This window comes from Heteronotia binoei, chromosome 4, assembly GCF_032191835.1.
Source record: "Heteronotia binoei isolate CCM8104 ecotype False Entrance Well chromosome 4, APGP_CSIRO_Hbin_v1, whole genome shotgun sequence".
Taxonomy (NCBI): Eukaryota; Metazoa; Chordata; class Lepidosauria; order Squamata; family Gekkonidae; genus Heteronotia; species Heteronotia binoei.
In genome coordinates, this window is record NC_083226.1 from 2162356 (window position 1) to 2182692 (window position 20337).

General features: G+C 48.6%; 1 protein-coding gene across 2 annotated transcripts in view; it reads left to right on the forward strand.

Moving 5' to 3' along the window:
- VCL (vinculin) overlaps positions 1-20337 on the forward strand; it is a 140026-nt gene that overhangs the window by 99511 nt on the left and 20178 nt on the right. For both annotated transcript variants that reach the window (XM_060236692.1, XM_060236693.1), the window contains exons 9-18: positions 1749-1902; positions 4850-5025; positions 7026-7216; positions 9772-9971; positions 12378-12506; positions 14454-14603; positions 15697-15805; positions 17477-17779; positions 18214-18338; positions 19879-20064. In XM_060236692.1, the coding sequence (XP_060092675.1) occupies positions 1749-1902; positions 4850-5025; positions 7026-7216; positions 9772-9971; positions 12378-12506; positions 14454-14603; positions 15697-15805; positions 17477-17779; positions 18214-18338; positions 19879-20064 (1723 nt within the window). The remainder of the gene's footprint in view (positions 1-1748; positions 1903-4849; positions 5026-7025; positions 7217-9771; positions 9972-12377; positions 12507-14453; positions 14604-15696; positions 15806-17476; positions 17780-18213; positions 18339-19878; positions 20065-20337) is intronic.

Below are 20337 nucleotides of genomic sequence, written 5' to 3' on the forward strand. Positions count from 1 at the left end.
TACTTTCTCAACAGTCCCAATTTTTGTCAGCTTTTCCCGTTGGCTAGAGTAAATGCTTGACCACTTGCAGAATTCTCAGGCAGCTGCTGGAGTAGTGCCCACCCCCAGAGACTCTGCCCTTGTCGTTGAAACTTTACCTCGTTTTGTATTTTGTTATTTGTTTTCATTTATAAGAACTAAATATACACTGCTTTATTGAGCAGGTTTCCTCACATGGTTTCCATCTGTTATATCCTTTGACTGGTAATAAAAGGTGTGTTACTTGTCTTTGGTAAAGGTTCTGTTTTGTGCCCACAGAATTAGAGAGGCGTTTGTTAAAAAATCCCCCTGTGGTGAAGCATTAGCAGACCTGTTGTTTCATTAGTTTCTTCGAGGAGTTTTGGGGCACAAAGATGCTCTGAATTTGAAACAGGAACTAGAGATTATGCGCATGAAAACGCCAAGCAATTCTTTTTGCTGGGTCTCCCCCAGTATACAATTCTTTGCATTATCATAAAAATAAGATGCTTCTGCTGGTTCCAAAACTCCATATATCAGGAAGACAATGGAACAGGCTGCTGGCTTCAGAGTTTAGAATAATACAAGAGATCCCTCCTTCCCTCTCTTTTGTTGGAGGATGAGGAAGGGGAGTTGCAGGGCTTTTTTGTAGCAGGAACTCCTTTGCATATTGGGCCACACACCCCTGATGTAGCCAATCCTCCAGGAGCTTACAGTGCGCCCTGTAAGCTCTTGGAGGATTGGCTACGTAAGAGGGGTGTGGCCTAATATGCAAAGGAGTTCTTGCTACAAAAAAAAAGCCCTGGGGAGTTGTCAAGCTGAGCTATGTCCCCTCATTAGAGGGTCCGGGGGCACCTTTGTTGTCTTGTTGAGCTTGCGAGGGGGTTTGCAGGTGCTTTCTCATATTGCTCAGAGAGAGAGATGCATAACTTCTCAAATCAGGCAGCTAGAAGGGGGGGAGTAGACCCTGCTTCTCTTCAGAAGCTGCCTTACAATCAAGCTGATATCTATTTCCCATTTGCATTTGAAAGCTTCTTTTTGCAGAATAAGAGGCCTTATCAGTAGTAATTGGGTGGTCTTCCACAGCAGGTCTATTAATCAGTGGGGAAATGTAGTGCAAGATATGCTACAGTTCTGCAAGGGGGGGAAATGAGTCAGTGCATCCCCGAAGCATCCAGATGCATGTATCAAACGTGGAGAATTTCTATACAGTTGGGTTTTTCAAGGAAAATGTATAATGCCCAGTAATGCACTATTCACTGAACAGCTTGCCACCAAACTAGCCATAATCAGAGCAGCGGCTCAGGCAGGGGCGGGAATGGGCCCCCATCCCAGAAATTGGGTCCCCCAAGGCCCTGGGCGGGGGGGGGGGAGGTTCATCTCAGCAGCTTCCAGCCTGTATCTTTCTTTTCCTCTCATTGGCAAAAGCACCCCAACATGTCTTTGTCTTCTTTCTGAGAGCCAGTTTGGTGTAGTGCTTAAGTGTGCGGACTCCTATCTGGGAGAACCGGGTTTGATTTCCCACTCCTCCACTTGCACTTGCTGGAATGGCCTTGGGTCAGCCATAGCTCTCAGAGTTGTCCTTGAAAGGGCAGCTTCCATGAGAGCTCTCTCAGCCCCACCCACCTCACAAGGTGTCTGTTGTGGGTGGAGAAGACATAGGAGACCGTGAGCCACTCGGAGACTCTAATTCAGAGAGAAGGGTCAGGTATAACTCTATGGTTGTCATCTTCTTCTCCTCTTCTTCATAGGGGACAAGGTGCCACGCCGCTAGCCATGCAGAAGGCGCAGCAGGTCTCCCAAGGGCTGGATTTATTAACTGCAAAAGTGGAAAATGCAGCTCGCAAACTGGAGGCCATGACCAATTCAAAGCAGGCCATCGCCAAAAAAATCGATGCGGCTCAGGTATGCCCAGCACGGTTATAAGGAAGGGAGGTGATAAGCCCTCTCTGTTGTTCTGCACACCTGGGGTAGGTGTTGATGAAGTGGTTGTTCTCAGAAATGATTTTCACTCTTGTTTGGGTCTTAGAGCTAGTTTGGTGTACTGGTTAAGTGTGCAGACTCTTAACTGGGAGAACTGGGTTTGATTCCCCACTCCTCCACTTGCACCTGCTGGAAAGGCCTTGGGTCAGCCAGAGCTCTCGCAGGAGTTGTCCTTGAAAGGGGGCAGCTACTGTGAGAGCTCTCTGAGTTCTTAGTATAAACCTTTGCTTCCTGCACATGGTACTAGTGAAGTTAAATTAACTGTTGAAGTCAGTTGTCTCTGAAAAAGGGACATACTTCATTACTTTCAAGGCTGACGTGTCCTCATAGAAGTTCTAAATGGTAAAGGTGCAAGCACCACTGGTTTCCGACTCTGGGGTGATGTCGCATCACAGCGTTTTCCTGGCAGACTTTTTACGAGGTGGTTTGCCTTTGCCTTCCCCAGTCATCTACACTTTCCCTCCAGCAAGCTGGTGACTCCTTTTACCGACCTTGGAAGGATGGAAGGCTGAGTCAACCTGAACCCAGCTTCTGCCAGAATTGAACTCAGGTTGTGAGCAGCTGACCACTCTGCACCACAAGGCGCAGTCCTACCTGAACACAAGAAGAGCCCTGCTGGATTAGATTCATGGCTCATCTGTTTCACGCAGCATCCTGTTTCAGACAGGAGCCAACCAGTTACCCTGGAGGGCCAGACAGGCATAGAGGCTGAGGCTATCCCCTGATGCTGCCATCTGGCACTGGGAATCAGAGGTTTGCTGCTTCTGTATATGGAGGTTCCATTTAGTCTTCAGATATCTAACCACATTTTTAAGCCATGGCCATCACTGCACTCACTGTCAGTGAATCCTGCTATTTAATTACTTGCTCAAGTAAGAAAGTATTTCCTTTTGTCTCCTGGATCCATCTTGAGGAACAGATGATTGGAGAACAAAACTCCAGTTCTGAAGTTTGCAGATACTCTCTGAGTGTGACTTCCCAGTGTGCCTCTGTTGTCCAAAAAGTGTTACACAGTCTGCCAGGGCTGCTTCAACACCAGGGTACTTTTCTGAGATAGTCTGGTTGCCAACATGATTCTGCATGAAGTCACCGTTGCTATATTGTTTTCAGACAGCCCCTGGGAATCCCTTCTCAGCTGCAGTTTCCCTTTCATGCCTGCTGTGAATTGGATCACCCCTCACCACCACCTCCCACTGGGTTCTCACATCACTTCCAGGGTTCTCTAGCCACTCTTTTAAAATTTTATTTTGAGGAGCAGAGTTAACACAGCACTGCACAGAAACAACATACCACATTATTTTAAAAAATTAAAAAGAAAACCTCCAGATCTTTGCAGCCACATCTGACAATCTCCTTCTCTTCCTCCCTCCCTGAAAGGCAGACTGAGCTGTGGGTGAATCTTTTCTTTTTCTTTTAACACGCATGCATGAGTAACACTGGATAGGAATAATACCTTAATGATACACAAAAGCTTGAGTAACGCAGGATAGGAATTATACTTTAATGACTAGTTTCTCCAGAGACTTCAAGGGTCCCCTCCTTTCCATCTCAAAGGCAGGCCATGGAATGAAATCACTGGCTAGGACTTTGCAGAGATCCTTCAGCTAAGCTGTCTGCCCTTCCAGCAGGAGAAATTGCTTTTGCTGGTTGTGTCCTGCACAGGAATCATTGGGTTTTTGAGAAGTTTAGGATAAAGCAGAGAATGTTGTGTGGAAGGCATGGGCTGTTAACAGTCTATGCACAGAGAATGACATCATGTAGAAAAACATGGGAATAAAAGCTGCCAATTGTGTGGCTGAAACATGGGAAATCCTTTGGGTGAAGGCAGCCCTGATATATGAAATCTTGTTTATTTACTCTGATCATTCCTGCCTGCTACCTTGTGGTAAGATTTTGTTCTAAAACCAAAGAACTGCCTAGTTTAGCCTTTTGTCAAATATAGAGTGCTTTTTGTCTGGCCAGTTCTAAAAGAGACCTTTTAGGAACATACAAAAACGTAACTTTAGATGAGCTGCATTTATCTATGGCTCGCTTAAACCTGAGGAAGATGTTAACGTAACGACTCTGTGTTAACTCTAGAGTGTAACAACTTGGCAACAGTGATCCATGTGACGGTCACTTCAAGAATAGACTACTGTAACACCCTCTACATGGGCTGCCCTTGACTCAACTCCAGAGGCTGCAACTGGTGCAAAACACAACAGCCAGGTTGTTACTGGAGCTACCTGTACGGGAGCACATTCAACCTGTGCTGGAAACGTTACACTAGATGCCTGTAGCGTTCCAGATTCATTTCAAGGTGCTGGCCATAACCTTTGAAGCCCTATATGGCCTGGGACCTGTCTACCTTCAGGACCGTCTCTCCCCATATGTGCCCCAGAGAGCGCTACATTCAGGGTCCCAAAATCTCCTTCAGATCCCCAGACTGAAAGAAGTTTGATTGTCCACCACTAGAGCCAGAGTGTTTTCAACAATAGCCCCCGCTCTGAGGAATGCCCTCCCTGAAAACATCAGGGCTCTGCGGGACCTGCAAGACTGAACTATTTAAGCTTGCCTTCAACGGTGAAGGGGAGGTAGCAAATGCCCCGCAGCACTGACAGTCCCATTGGACAAATACAGATATTTAGAAACGTCGACAAGGATCTTGGATTTTATGGTTAAAAATGTGTGAAACTGATTTTATTGTGTATTGTTTTTAATTTTTTATGTGGCTTTTAACTGTTGTTAAGCGTCCTGAGCCCATCAGGGGAGGGCGGGATATAAATTTGATAAATAAATAAATAATGGTATGACAGCCTGGACCACTGAAGACTCAAATATTGTTGATCTCTAAAAGTGATGTATCGATACAATTTTTTTAAATGCAAAGAGCTGGCTAGCAGACCCTCACGGGGGCAGCGAAGGAGAGGAACACATTCGAGGGATTATGGTCGAAGCCAGGAAAATTGCAGAGCTCTGTGAAGACCCCAAAGAGAGGGATGACATTCTGCGGTCCCTGGGAGAAATCTCCGCTTTGACAGCTAAATTGTCAGACCTCCGAAAACAGTGCGTATTCTCGCGCTTCTGCTAACAGCATTATTAACATCAGTCTGTGTTCCTGGATTCCTGCCTTGGGCAAAGTTGTTTGTCTGCAAGTTCCATAGTTTTGAAATGTCATGTCTACAGACTGTCATCTCTGAGGCTATCCTCAAGTAAAGGCACTCTCCAGGATGTCTGGGAAAGTCAACTTTATTGATAGAACAGACGCTTAATACAGAAGTGTCAGAACTACAGGACCTAGGCAGGGTCCTACGTTATATACATAATCTAGGACTGTTACTAGGCCTGCCAAAATTCAATAGCAAAAGCACGTGCTGCAGTTATAATTACTTCTCACAGAATTGTGAGTTACAGACAGTAGGCAGTTATGCTGTCTCAACAAACTGTGCTCTCAGTTTGTGGGGTGTAATACATTCCTGTTTCTGTTACAAGGTAATGGTCTAAACCTAGCAAGCTAGCACAGAATACATATGATGAACATTAGAAAATGGCAAGGGCCCTTGACATTGTGATTTCTAAGAGCCAGAACGAGTTCTTCAAGTCATGTCAGATTAATCTTATCTCCTTTTTGTGGAAAGTTACTACCTTGCTGGATCAGGGGAATGCTGTAGACATTGTTTATCTTGATTTCCATAAGGCTTTTGATTTACGTTTGCATGACTGGCTAGTTGTGTATTTATGTCACCATCCAACCATGTTTCTTTTTTTGGGAGGGGGGGAGGCTGTGGGCGTATTCACACCACAGACATAAATGGGTTGAATGGTCATTCCCTCTTCTTGTGGAACCCTGGGAATTGAGAGTCAGTGGGGTGCCATGGCCTGAGTGTCTGGGAGACCCACGATGGAATCTCCATTCTGCCCTGGAAGCTGACTGGGTCCTCATTTTAGCGATCTCGGAAGGATGGAAGGCTGAGTCAACATGGAGCCGGCTACCTGAACCAGCTTCCGCTGGGATCGAACTCAGGTCATGAGCAGAGGGCTCCAACTGTACTACTGCAGCTTTACCACTCTGTGCCACGGGGCTCTTTCCTGTGAATTTAGGGGGAGGTATTTGTGAGTTTCCTGCATTGTGCAGGGGGTTGGACTACATGACCCTGGAGGTCCCTTCCAACTGTATGATTCTATGAATGAAATGCAGTGTAGGGGCTGACTGTGTCGTCAGTTTAACTTTCCCTGCCAGCTTTGCTTTCATTTCTTGGGCTGGTGTATTTCCTTTCTGAAGCATTACCGTGATTAAAATGGAGCCCCCGGGGCATTGTGGAATGTAAGTGGCAGCAGGTCTGGTGTAAATCGGCTGGTTATCCTTGTCAGGGCAACATTCCAGCCTCGCCCCCTTAACTGAAGCCAGCTGAGTTTTTAGGGATGGTTTTTAGGGAAGGGATGGTGGCTCAGTGGTAGAGCATCTGCTTGGTAAGCAGAAGGTCCTAGGTTCAATCCCCGGCATCTCCAACTCAAAAGGGTCCAGGCAAGTAAGCGTGAAAACCTCCGCTTGAGACCCTGGAGAGCCACTGCCAGTCTGAGTAGACAGCACTGACTTAAGGGGAGGGATGGTGGCTCAGTGATAGAGCATCTGCTTGGGAAGCAGAAGGTCCCAGGTTCAATCCCCGGCATCTCCAACTCAAAAGGGTCCAGGCAAATAGGTGTGAAAAACCTCAGCTGGAGACCCTGGAGAGCTGCTGCCAGTCTGAGTCAACTCTGATGGACCAAGGAGGGTCTGATTCAGTAGAAAGCAGCTTCATATGTTCTATTATTAGGGGAGGGATGGTGGCTCAGTGGTAGAGCCTCTGCTTGGCAAGCAGAAGGTCCCAGGTTCAATCCCCAGCATCTCCAACTAAGAAGGGTCCGGGCAAATAGGTGTGAAAAACCTCAGCTGGAGACCCTGCAGAGCCGCTGCCAGTCTGAGTTGAAAAGACCGACTTTGATAGGCCCAGGGGGGTCTGATTCAGAAGAAGGCAGCTTCATATGTTCTCCCAAAGCCCGCACGACTTTTCCTTTCTGGCCCGCAGGGGGAAGGGGGATTCTCCGGAGGCCCGGGCCTTAGCCAAGCAGATCGCCAGCTCCCTCCAGAACCTGCAGTCCAAAACCAACAGGGCGGTTGCAAACAGCAGGCCGGTCAAAGCCGCTGTCCATCTGGAAGGCAAGATCGAGCAAGCTCAGAGATGGATAGACAACCCGACGGTGGATGACCGTGGAGTAGGTAAGTGTTCCGCTCTCGGAGCCCTTCACCTGGCATCTGATTCCAGTAGCCTGCCCTGGCGCTCATGATCTGTCTTCAGACTTTGCTCTCTCTCTCCTTTTCCTCTCTCCTTGTCCAGTTCCTGAAATCAGGTGGGCAGCAAGGAGAGGGCTGCCTCTGCTCCACCACAGTGTAGCCCTATGCAGAGCTCCTGCATCCAGGCCCATGGATTTCTTTGTGTTTAGAGTGGGGTCGTGGCATGGAACTACACTGTCCTAACCAGAGTTAGACCCTCCTGGGCTGAGGAGGGGACAAGTCTTGTTTAGGATTGGCTGGGAGGGAGGAGCACGTCAGCTAGAGGAAGGGCTCTCCTTTTTCTCGCTGCTTTTAGAGGGATCTTAGAAAGAAGGCGGCTTGGGTTGATGATGCACATTTAGTATTTGTTTACAAATATTCGTATCCTGCTTTTCTTCCCTTCGAAGGGCCTCCAAGGAGGCTAACAGTTGAAAAACATACATGATAAAACCATTAAGATCAAACCCCTCCCAAATGCACCATTAAAACAATGAAAAAACAGAGTTAAATTACACGGTGCTGGGAAGCGTTGTCAAGATCTTCAAGAGGAGATGCTCAGAGGTGGTTTTCCCAAGTACTCACCCAGGACCAGCCCTGCTTTTGCGTCTGAGATCTGTTGAGACTGGACAGGCTGAGTGAAAAAATAAAAACTCTGGTTCAAATCCAACTTCACCCGTCCTAGACCCTTGCCAGTCCGGCTTTCGCCCAGGTCATGGGACGGAGACAGTGCTGGTCGCCTTGGCAGATGACCTCCAACGGCATCTGGATCAAGGTGGCATGGCGGTGCTGATGCTGTTAGACCTGTCGGCCGCGTTCGACACGGTCGACCATCGGCTACTTACCCGCCGCCTCGCCGACGTAGGGGTTAGGGGGTTGGCTTTACAATGGCTCTCCGCCTTCCTCGAAGATCGGGGACAAAGGGTGGCAATCGGGGATGGGCTGTCCCAGAGGCGCGCACTAGAATGTGGGGTGCCTCAGGGAGCGGTTCTCTAGCCGATGCTATTTAATATCTATATGCGCCCCCTTGCCCAGATTGCCCGGAGGTATGGGCTTGGGTGTCACCAATATGCAGATGACACCCAGCTCTATCTGTTAATGGATGGCCGGCCTGGCTGCGTCCCGGGGAATTTGGACCTGGCACTGCAGGCCATGGCAACCTGGTTAAGGCTGAGTGGGCTGAAGCTGAATCCAGCGAAGACAGAAGTCCTTTCCGTGGGCCGGGGCGCTCTGGGGAGGGAAATACCTCTCCCAGTTTTTGACAGGGCGTCGGGTCGGGAGCTTGGGAGTCCTACTGGAGCCTTCACTATCAATGGAGGCCCAGATAGCAGCCACTGCTAAGTCAGCCTTCTTTCATCTAAGGCGGGCAAGGCAGTTGGCCCCCTTCCTAGAGCGCCGGGACCTAGTAACAGTGATTCATGCAACGGTCACTTCGAGACTGGATTACTGTAATGCCCTCTACATGGGGCTGCCTCTGTGCCAAACCCGGAAGCTGCAGCTGGTGCAGAACGTGGCGGCTAGGCTGCTATTGGGGCTCCCAAAATGGGAGCACATACAGCCAGGGCTGCGCGGACTGCACTGGCTACCAGTTACATACCGGATTCGTTACAAAGTGCTGGTTATCACCTTTAAAGCCCTATATGGCCGAGGACCTGCCTACCTGAGGGACCGTCTTTCCCCATATGAACCCTAGAGAGCACTGAGGTCAGCAGGGAAGGACCTGCTGACTATTCTCGGGCCGAAGGAAGCAAAACTGCAGAGTACCCGTACCCGGGCTTTCTCTGTCGTAGGTCCACACCTATGGAACCAGCTCCCGGAAGAAGTGCAGGCCCTGTGGGACTTTGACCGGTTCCGCAGGGCCTGCAAGACCATCCTCTTTGATGAAGCTTTCACCGACTAAAAATTGAGAGACTGCTTAAATGATTCTTGTTATCTGCTGGAATAGCACCAAGATGTTAATTTTATTGTTTTATTGTTTTTAGAATTTTAATTAATTATTAGCTACTGTTTAAATCATTGTATAATCTGTTGTATCGACTATGTTGTTAGCCGCCCTGAGCCTGCCTCGGCGGGGAGGGTGGGATATAAATAAAATGTATTATTATTATTATTATTACCCACAAACTCACCAATTGGCTGCAGTCTGTCCTTCCAGCTGCTGCTCATGTGTAACACTGGGGATATTCAGGGCTTCTTTTTGTAGCAGGAGCTCCTTTGCATACTAGGCCACACACCCCCAATGTAGCCAATCCTCCTGGAGCTTATAGGGCTCTTTGTACATGGCTCCAGGAGGATTGGCTGCATGAGGGGTGTGTGGCCTAATGTGCAAAGTCCTGGGGATATTAATACTAGGTAACCTTGCAAGAAAGTTGGACTGTCTGTTGAGGGCAAATGTCTGGCTGCCAGGTTATTCTGTCAGGCTCTGGGCTGCTTTTGGGCAGGGACAGGCTGGTCTCTCGGTCTCCTTCATGAATAAAGCAACTTCCCCCTCACTCCTGCTCCAGGACAGGCTGCCATCCGGGGTCTCGTGGCCGAAGGTCGTCGTCTCGCCAATGTCATGATGGGACCCTACCGCCAAGACCTGCTCGCCAGATGTGACCGTGTGGAACAGCTGGCTGCCCAACTGGCCGACCTGGCTGCCCGAGGGGAAGGGGAATCTCCTCATGCCAGGACCCTGGCAGCTCAGCTGCAGGACTCCTTGAAGGTACAGAGGGAGGCCGAGAGGAAGTGGAGGGAAGGGACATCCCTCCCCTTTCGGCTTTGGGGAGTGCTTTGGCTTCTGGCCACTGGCAATGGCTGTGATCTGGGATTTGGAATGTGCTCCACTATCCTTCACCTCTCTGCATTCTCCCCGTTAAGTTCTTACCTCCCCTCTAAGTTCTGCCTAATTCACAGGATCCGCATTGCTGTCAGATGGCCATCTAGCCTCTGTTTAAAAACTTCCAAGGAAGGGGAGCCCACCACCTCCCGAAGAAGCCTGTTAGAATAATAGAATCATAGAGTGGAAGCGACCTCCAGGGTAATCTAATCCAACCCCCTGCACAAGGCAGGAAACTCACAAACACCTCCCCCAAAATTCACAGGATCAGCATTGCTGTCAGATGGCCATCCAGCCTTTGTTTAAAAACCTCCAAAGAAGGAGGGCCCACCACCTCCCCAGGAGAAAGCCTGTTCCACTGAGGAACTGCTCTAACGGTCATAGAATCATAGAGTTGGAAGGGACCTCTAGGGTCATCTAGTCCAACCCCCTGCACAATGCAGGAAACTCACAAACACTTCCCCCTAAATCAGGGAGTTCTTCCTAATGTTGAGCTAGAAACTCTTTTGATTTAATTTCAACTCATTGGTTCTGGTCCTACCTTCTGGGGCCAGAGAAAACAATTCCACACCATCCTGTAGATGACAGCCCTTCAAGTACTTGAAGATGGTGATCCTATCACCTCTCAGCCGCCTCCTCTCCAGGCTAAACATGCCCAGCTCCTTCAGCCTTTCCTCATAGGACTTGGTCTCCTGACCCCTCGCCATCTTCGTTGCCCTCCTCTGGACCCCTTCCAGCTTGTCTAGATCCTTCTTAAAATGTGGTGCCCAGAACTGAACACAAGACTCCAGGTGAGGTCTTACCAGAGCAGAATAAATCAATACCATCGCTTCACATGATCTGGACATTATACTTCTGTTGATACAGCCCAGAATTGCATTTGCCTTTTTAACCATTGCATCACTGCTGGTTCATGTTCAGCGTAAGACCCCTAGATCCTTTTCGCACAGACTACTGCCAAGACAAGCCTTCCCCATCTTATACTGGATTTTTCCTACCTAAATGCAGAACTTTACTTTTCTCCCCGTTAAAATTAATTTTATTTATTTTAGCCCAGTTTCCCATCCTGCGCCCTGATTCTGTCTTCTGCTGACCTTGCCCAATGTTTATTTTATGCCCCAGCAGGGCCACTGAGCATCTCTTGTCCTGAAAGCCCCTCCCTCCTCTCTCGCTGCCCTCCCAAGGGGGTTGATTGAGGGGAAAAGAGATGATGCAGCCAGTTGAATTGAGGTTCAGGAGCGTTGGTATCAGGGGATGCGATCCTTCTCAGCTTAGCTTCTCCAACCTTTTTATACTGTTTTATAATCCTAAACTGTTTTTGTATTCTTGGTCATTTTTATGTTTTTTAAAATTGTTTTGTTGCTTTTCCTCTGTGGCCTCTTGAGCAAGGGTTTGCAGAGGCAGCGTTTACATCAGAGGTGTCAAACTCCTTTGTTAGGAGGGCCTGACCTGACATAAAGGAGACCTTGTCTGGCTGGGCCATGTCAGGCCGGGTCGTTGGTGTTCCTATTTTAGATTAGGTAGCAGAGATATAAACTTTATAAAGGACACAAACACAATTAAAGGGGTTTTTTTCTTTCAAAAAACTTAAAATAAAACATGTTTAAAACATTAGCACTCATTGGTCTTAAAAGTGCTTTCTTGGTATTTCCCCCATGGGATCCAGGGAACTGGGCAAAGGAAGCTCTGGCTCTTTCCTTCTTTCCTCAGGGGACTGGTGAGGGAGGAGCCTCAGCCAATAGAAGGAAGAGAGTCTTAGCTTAGTAGCTCTGCTGTGCAATTGTGAGAGCTTGGCAAAGCAAACTCTGCCTCCCCCCTCCTTCCTTCCCAAGGGAGTAGCCTCAGCCAATGGAGAAAATAGAGGCTTTGCTCTGTAGTTCCTGTGCGATTGAGCAAGCCTGGCAAAGCAAGCTGTGATGTAGAAGGAAGCAAGAGAGAGGGAGAAGGAAGCCGTTGACAGCCAGTTGCTCGGGGGCCTGATTCGGCCCCTGGGCTGCATGTTTGACACCTCTAGTGTAACAGTTCTAAAGAAGCAAACCTGGGGGGCGGGTTGCTGGGAGGAGCATCTTGCCACGCGGCAGAGTGTCTTCAGAGAAGTGCTCTCTCTGCATGGTGGTGGATCTGGCTCTGTTACGCTGTTGCTTTGAAATTACCTGTGCAGGTGGATGGCCGAGTGGACCTTGAGCCTGCATTGTCTGTATCCTGCTCCGTCTTGTGAGCCAAGTTTTACTGAATTGCCTTCTCCAATCCATGCTTGTGCCTCTGATGTGCAATTTCTACATCCCTGTCCAGGATCTGAAATCGAGGATGCAGGAAGCCATGACTCAGGAAGTGTCCGACGTCTTCAGTGACACCACCACGCCCATCAAGCTGCTGGCTGTGGCAGCCACGGCTCCTCCAGATGCTCCAAATCGGGATGAGGTGAGTGCAAATCTTGCACACAGCTGCCTTCAGTCGCTGGGCCTGCTCTGGGCCTGGGGCTTCAACCAAGGCAGGGCAAGGCACAAAGAGTTACACCAGAGGTGGCCAAACTTGTTTAATGTAAGATTCATAGAATAAACATCAGATGTTTGAGAGCCACAAGACAGGGAGGGAGAGGTGGAAAGAAAGCAATTTTAACTTTAAATGCATTCTCCAAATCACCTGCTGGTTTTGTTTGGAAAATTGCCTTCTCCAATCTAGCTGCTGTGGCAGGGCAATGAGAACTTTGAGAGCCACACAAGCCGCAGTTTGGCCACCCCTGTGTTAAACTCTGTATTAAGAAATTCTTTCTCTTTAGGGAAATGGCACATCAGGTGTCTTTTTAAAAATACTTTTGCGCTTCAGAAGTTTGGCTCCAGTTGTTTATAATGACCGTGACCTGAAGCTTGTGTTAATGTGAGCGGTTCAGCCAGCAACCCATTTTGTCCAGCCTTGGCAGCTGTCCTGATGGCTTGGTTTTCAGGGTCTTGCCAGCCCCCGCCCCACACGGAGTCCTGGAGTTGTTAGGAAGGCTCAAACCACAAAGGAAGGCCAGGTCCGGGGGCTGCCTCTCAGCTTGGGACTGGCCTTGCTTTTGGGGAGGGGGGAGGGGTTGGGGATGCTTGCAGAGACAAGGACATTTGTGGACCCCAAGTCCTGCTAAATCCAGATCTTTGTGCTTAGATTTTCAAGAGTACGCATTCATGTGCTGCCATCACAGGGCCAAAGTTACTTCTGCAGCACCAGATGGAAAAGCATCTTTGGCTGCTGATGGGATATAAACATTTCTCTCCCTCCATAGTGTGAATTGTAGACTGGGCGTGGTTAGGGTCATGGTTGAATCCAAATTAAAATGCAGTTACTGTCCTCAATTGTAAGCCTGGTGGAACATCTCTGTTTTACACACTGTGCAGAGCTGAGCTAGGTCCCACCGAGAGCAGATGTCACTAGGCAGGGAGTTCCACCTGGCCAGGGCCAGTACTAAAAAGGCCCTGGCTCTAGTTGAAGTCAGCTGAAGGTCTTTTGAACCAGGGATCCCCAGTAGATTTTGGTCTCACAAGCATAAAGGGGTCGTACCAGGGGAGTACGTAGGTCCCATACCACAAGTATGTAGGTCCCAGATTGTTAGAGGCTTTAAAGGTCAAAACAAACACCTTGAAGTGGATCCGGTACTCAACTTGGAGCCAGCAAAGTTGTTGAAGCTCAGGTTGAGAGCCAGTTTGGTGTAGTGGTCAAGTGTGCGGACTCTTATCTGAGAGAACCAGGTTTGAATCCCCACTCCTGCACTTGAACCTGTTGGAATGGCCATGGGTTAGCCATAGCTCTCGCAGAGCTGTCCTTGAAAGGGCAGCTTCTGGGAGAGCTCTCTCAGCCCCACCTACCTCACAGGGTGTCTGTTGTGGGGGAAGAAGATAAAGGAGATTGTAAGCGGTTCTGAGACTCTGATTCAGAGAGAAGGGCGGGGTATAAATCTATGGTCTTCTTCTATGGCCTTCTGAATGTGGGATGTCATTGAGGTACCTACAGTGGTGTATGCCACTGCATTCTGGACAAACCAGTTCCGTGCATGCACAGTCATTCATCCCTTGTTTTCTGTGGGCTTGGTGACTGACGGCTGATTTGAGGCTTCTGTAGTGCTCGTATTTGTGATGTGCGAGTCTTGTGACTCACACATGCAGTTATCTGCTGAAGCAGCCTTTGGAGATGTCAGGAGCAGACTGATGCTCCTGAATACAGCAGATTTCTAATAAAAATCTCCATTTTGCAGCTGGTGCTTCAGGGGTGCAGCTTGCGCTTTGGTGCTTTTGTGTGACTTGCTCGGGTACAGGGCTTATGGTTCAGCATAAACTCCTGAATGACTTTTATCTTGGGTACTATTTGCTGATGAAGGTGTGTTTCCACTCCCAGGTGTTTGATGAAAGGGCAGCCAACTTTGAAAACCACGCAGCTCGTCTCGGTGCCACCGCGGAGAAGGCTGCCGCAGTCGGAACAGCGAACAAAAGCACTGTGGAAGGCATACAAGCCACTGTGAAGTCAGCAAGAGAACTCACCCCTCAGGTCTGGACCCCCTCCCCCTTATCACCACGTGCCCCTAAAAATACTCGAGTCTCTTCTGGCCCAAATGTCCTGTGTGGCCATTTCAAAAGGTTGTGCTGTTGCAGTAAGTTATGGCTCTGCTGGACCAGGCCAAGGGTCCTTCTAGTCTGGTAACCAGCCCAATGTTTAGATATGGAGCATGAAGGTAATTAGCATTTCCCTGGGTTCATCTCCAGTGTTGGTTACCTGGGAGTGCACTGCATCTGAATTAGGAAGTTCCAATCGACTACTGTGGCTCTGTCCACAGGTGAATAGAATAGTTTATTGCATGATTATAGACAGGTGGGAAAGGACAACTGCATGCTGGGGCAGGTGGTGGTTGAGGTCAGGAAAAAACTACCGTAACTGGTTCAGTTATCTTTATTGGCATTAAAGGCGAGATAAAAGAGGGGGGGGGGAATAGATGTACACACATATGCATACAAATAGATAAAACATGCCGACATGAGTCAAGACAAACGGACATTCTAAAAGGGTCTAAAATCTGTACAAAAATAAGTCAAAAGCCAATTTGTCTAATACATATTTAAATTACAAAACATAAATGCGTATAAGAAGAGCAGCCTGGGCCCTTTTTATTTGGAGATGCCGGGGATTGAACCTGGGACCTTCTGCTTACCAGGTAGATGCTCTGCCACTGAGCCACCATCCCTCATTAAATGTGCACAATGAATAAATACAAAATGATGCTGAGGCTATGTCCTGGACAGTGGAGGGTTCCCAGCTGACCTGTATCTGGCAGGTGTGATGTCCTGAATGGGGTGGTGCAGCCTGGAATCCGGTCGGTGGTTCCAAAAGGGGATGCAGCAGAGCATGGAATCCTCCGTCAAGTTTTCTTCAACTAGGTTGCTGCATGAAGGCACTTCTGGGATCCCAGATATACTGAAGCCGCCTTGAACTGTTGAAATTCTTCTTGCTATTGGAAACTTCCTGAGGGGAAAATGCACTGTGTAAAATGAAATGTTCAAGGTCCCGACAGCCAGACCTCCAAAATACACTGTGAAACAATCCTGCAGAGATGTTGACTTAATGTGGAATGTTGTTCTCTTGGTAGGTAGTATCTGCCGCTCGCATTCTCCTAAGAAACCCAGGGAACCAGGCTGCCTACGAACACTTTGAGACCATGAAGAACCAGTGGATTGACAACATAGAGAAAATGACAGGTACAAAGAACGGGAGGGCAGATTTGGTAGCTTTGAATCATGATGCAGCTGAAGGAGTGGAAAAATGAAATGTCAAAGAAATACCTTTGGCATTTCTCTGCTCTTTGACATCAAAGGCCAGTTTACAGACTGAAAATATGAGAGCGAAACCGTTCAGGATAAACTGAGTGGTACTATATCCTAGACAGCTACTGGCAGGAAGAAATGGTCTCTGTAAGCAGGGGTGGAATTCTGGCAACAGCTCCCTGATGTAGCCAGTCCTCCAAGAGCTTACAAAAAAGAGCCTTGTAAGCTCTTGGAGGATTGGCTAAATCAGGGGAGGTGTGGCCTAATATGCGAAGGAGCTCCTGCTGGACTTTCACCCCTGCCTGTAAGTGTGCACCTTTGGGCCAGTTCTCTCAGATGAAGTAGCATCCGGTCAACGGTAGCAGCCGGTGAAAGAGTCCTCTTGGCATCTCACCAAGTAGGGCTTCTGTCACCTCCCGTTGCTTCCTTGCTCTTACCAGTACCCCTGGTTTCTTTGGGGAGCAGAGCAAGGTGCTTTCTGGCTGTCTGCAGGTAGCTGCTAGAGCAGGGGTGTCAAACGTGTGGGCCGAGGATCAGATCAGGTCCCCAAAGGGCTCCTGTCAGGCCTGCGAGCAACTCACTGATATCTGCTTCCCTCTCTGTCTCTCTTGCATCACAACTTGCTTTGCCAGGTTTGCTCAATTGTGCAGGAGCTACAGAGCAAAGCCTCTGTTTTCTCCATTGGCTGACCAACACATGAAGCAGCTTATGCACAAAAGCTTGCAATGCCCAGCCATTTCATATTTTCCCTTGGGTCTTAGGCTCAAAGCACTGACCATGAGATTTTTGTAATGAATATCAATAAATTAAAAGTAGATTTGCAACTTCCCCAGGGACCAGGAGAGGAAGGAGCCTTAGCCAATAGGAGGAAGAGAGGCTTAGCTCAGTAGCTCTGCTGTGCAATTGAGAGAGCCTGGCAAAGCAAGTTGTCCCTCCCCCCCCCTCCGCAAGGGAGGAGCCTCAGCCAATGGAGAAAATAGAGGTTTTGCTCTGTAGTTCCCGCATGATTGAGCAAGCCTGGCAAAGCAAGCTGAAATGCAGAAGGAAAAAAGAGAGGGAGAAGGAAGCAAATGACAGCCGGTTGCTCAGGGGCCTGATAGGAGCCCTCTGAGGACCAGATTCTGCTCCTGGGCTATATGTTTGTCACCCCTGGTTTAATGTATTTTGTATCTTGTTTTGATGGAATTTTTATCTTATTGTTCATACCCTTCCTTGTATTTTCTGATTTTTTTTTCAATAAAGACACTTTAGTTGGGGAAAAAGAAAAATCACAAATTGCCCAAATTAAAAAAAAACAGGGGGAAGAAAAAGACTGACCGTGATGGACCAATGGCCTCGGCCAGGATAAGGCCCTTTCCTGGTATTCCTGTGTTCACCGTCCCCTGTGGGCATGTCCAGAAAGGGGGGTTAGAATCCTAGAATCATAAAGTTGGAAGGGACCTCCAGGGTCATCTAGTCCAACCCGCTGCACAATGCAGGAAACGCACAAATACCTCCCCCTAAATTCACAGGATCCTCATTGCTATCAGATGGCCATCGAGCCTCTGTTTCAAAACCTCCAAGGAAGGAGAGCCCAGTTAACTAGTTCATCTTTTTCACCGCCAGGCCTCGTGGACGAAGCCATCGATACCAAATCGCTGCTGGATGCCTCGGAGGAAGCCATTAAGAAAGACCTGGATAAGTGCAAAGTCGCCATGGCCAACATCCAGCCTCAGATGCTTGTTGCGGGGGCCACCAGCATCGCGCGGCGAGCCAACCGGATTTTGCTAGTGGCCAAGAAGGAGGTGGAGAATTCAGAGGACCCCAAGTTCCGTGAAGCAGTGAAAGCTGCCTCCGATGACCTGAGCAAAACCATCTCGCCGATGGTGATGGACGCAAAAGCAGTGGCAGGCAACATTTCGGATCCTGGTAGGCCCCAAACAAGGAAGCTGTCTCCAGCTCTTGACCCGTTTGCTCTCTTAATTGGAACTGCAGCATACTGCGGAGGGCAGAGTGAGGCTGATCCAGACAGCCAGGCTGCGGGGTTAGAATCATAGAATCCTAGAGTTGGAAGGGACTTCCAGGGTCATCTAGTCCAACCCCCCACACAATGCAGGAAACTCACAAACACCTCCCCCTAAATTCACAGGATCTTCATTGCTGTCAGATGGCCATCTAGCCTCTGTTTAAAAACCTCCAAGGAAGGAGAGCCCACCATTTCCCGAGGAAGCCTGCTCCACTGAGGAATCGCTCTAACAGTCAAGAAGTTCTTCCTTATGTTAAGCCGGAAACTCTTTTGATTTAATTTCATAACCCTTACCTGAAAGCCAAGTGTGCGGGGTTTTGTTGTCGTTTCTCTCCAGGTTTGCAGAAGAACTTTCTGGATTCTGGGTATCGGATCCTGGGAGCCGTGGCCAAAGTCCGAGAAGCATTTCAGCCCCAGGAGCCAGACTTCCCCCCTCCTCCGCCTGACCTTGAGCAGCTTCACGTAAGTGTGGGGCAGTTTCTGCAGTTACGCAGGAGCACTGCGGGAAGGGAAAGAATATGTAGCTGTTTGGCTGGGCCGAGGGCTTTTCAGGTCTCCAGTTGTCTTGGGCTTCTTTGTGAGAGCTGAATCTCTTAGCCCTGAAAACCTGTTCAGGTCCTGCAGAATTTCCTTGTCTTCCTGACTTTAGAACAGATGTCTGAATAGTTGGGCATCAGTTATTGTAGATGTATCTATGAAAAGGAACGTGACTTGATTAACAAAGAGATGAGAAAATACGTAGCTTTGAGAGTTCAGACAGTCGCCTTGAAGGACTTCAGTGTTTGAGATAGAAATGATGGAGGCTTGTGGCTTGAGAAGTTTCTTATATGGGCGATTACTGAAAGTTGTGGCTTGTTGCCTCCTGGGGTGTTTCTTTTACAAGATTATCACATATGAATTATTATCCCTGATTTTCCTCTGAATTTCCTGTTGGCCAACAGTTCAGACATCCTGAACTCCTTCTTAATGGGGAGAGAATAAGGAAAATTAGTAATAAAGTAGGCACATTTTCTCTTAACATTTGCACCCCTCATAGAGAGCTGACTGTTACAAAAGATAAGGCAGGGGTGGCCAACGGTAGCTCTCCAGATGTTTTTTTGCCTACAACTCCCATCAGCCCCAGCCAGCATGGCCAATAGCTTGGGCTGATGGGAGTTGTAGGCAAAAAACATCTGGAGAGCTACCGTTGGCCACCCCTGAGATAAGGTAATAGATTCAAGGCTTTTTGTAGCAGGAACTCATTTGCATATTAGGCCACACAACCTGATGGAGCCAATCTTCTTGGAGCTTACAGTAGGCCCTGTACTAAGAGCCTTGTAAGAACTTGGAGGACTGGCTGCATCAGGGGTGTGTGGCCTAATATGCAAAGGAGTTGCTGCTACAAAAAAGCACTAAATATTTATTTATTTATTTTATGTCCCGCCCTCCCTGCTGAAGGCAGGCTCAGGGCGGCTCACAGACCAAGGATCAACACAAGCACACTAGTGTGACCGATAAAAAAACCCATAAGACATAAAAACAATTTTAAAACCTTTGCATGTGCTACTGTCATGATTTCAGGCAGCGACTGAATTCTGGTGGTTAGCTGTACTCAGAGGTCTCAGGGTCGCCACAGTCTGGTGAGGTTGGCCATTGGTGGTGTTCTTATGGGCCAGTCCCATTGCTCCAGATGTTACCATCATGTAAATGCCTGGTGGAAGAGTGCTGTCTTGCAGTCCCTGTGGAACTGGGAAAGCTCTTGCAGGGCCCTAACCTCCTCTGGCAACTCAATCCATAAGCTAGGGGCAGCAACGGAAAAGGCCCTGGCTCTCATTGTTTTGAGCCTCACTTCTCTGATGCTGAATAGATGCCTTCTGACTACATGATACAATAAGTTTAATTTCCTTGTCTTTGTGTCGAAAGGCCGGCAAATTTGAAAAGCAAACCCAAGCGCAGATGTGTGCACATTTCTGTCCACTTCCTGCTTGTCTCGGTGTGTTGACCCCCTCTCCTTCCTTTGTAGCTCACCGATGAACTTGCTCCTCCAAAGCCCCCCTTGCCAGAGGGGGAAGTCCCTCCTCCCCGGCCCCCTCCCCCGGAAGAGAAGGACGAAGAGTTCCCCGAGCAGAAGGCGGGTGAGGTGCTGAACCAGCCCATGATGATGGCTGCCAGGCAGCTCCACGACGAAGCCCGGAAGTGGTCCAGCAAGGTAAGTCCTGCCTGGGTGCCCTCGAGCTGCCAGCTGCTGCAGCGTTTAACCCAAAGGGAGTGCTTTTGTGCTTCCAAAAAAGGAAAAAAATCACAAGTTTTCACTTATGCAGAGGCAAGGTTTGCTGGTCTTTCCTTCCTGCCCTCAGCCCCCTCTGCACTCACACAGATTGCCTGGGGGAACGATTCCAAAGTTCTGATGCAAGAAACACTGAATTGGGCTTCAAGGATTAATGGCAGTCACCTTCACAGGCCTCAAGTGGGAAGGCCAAGT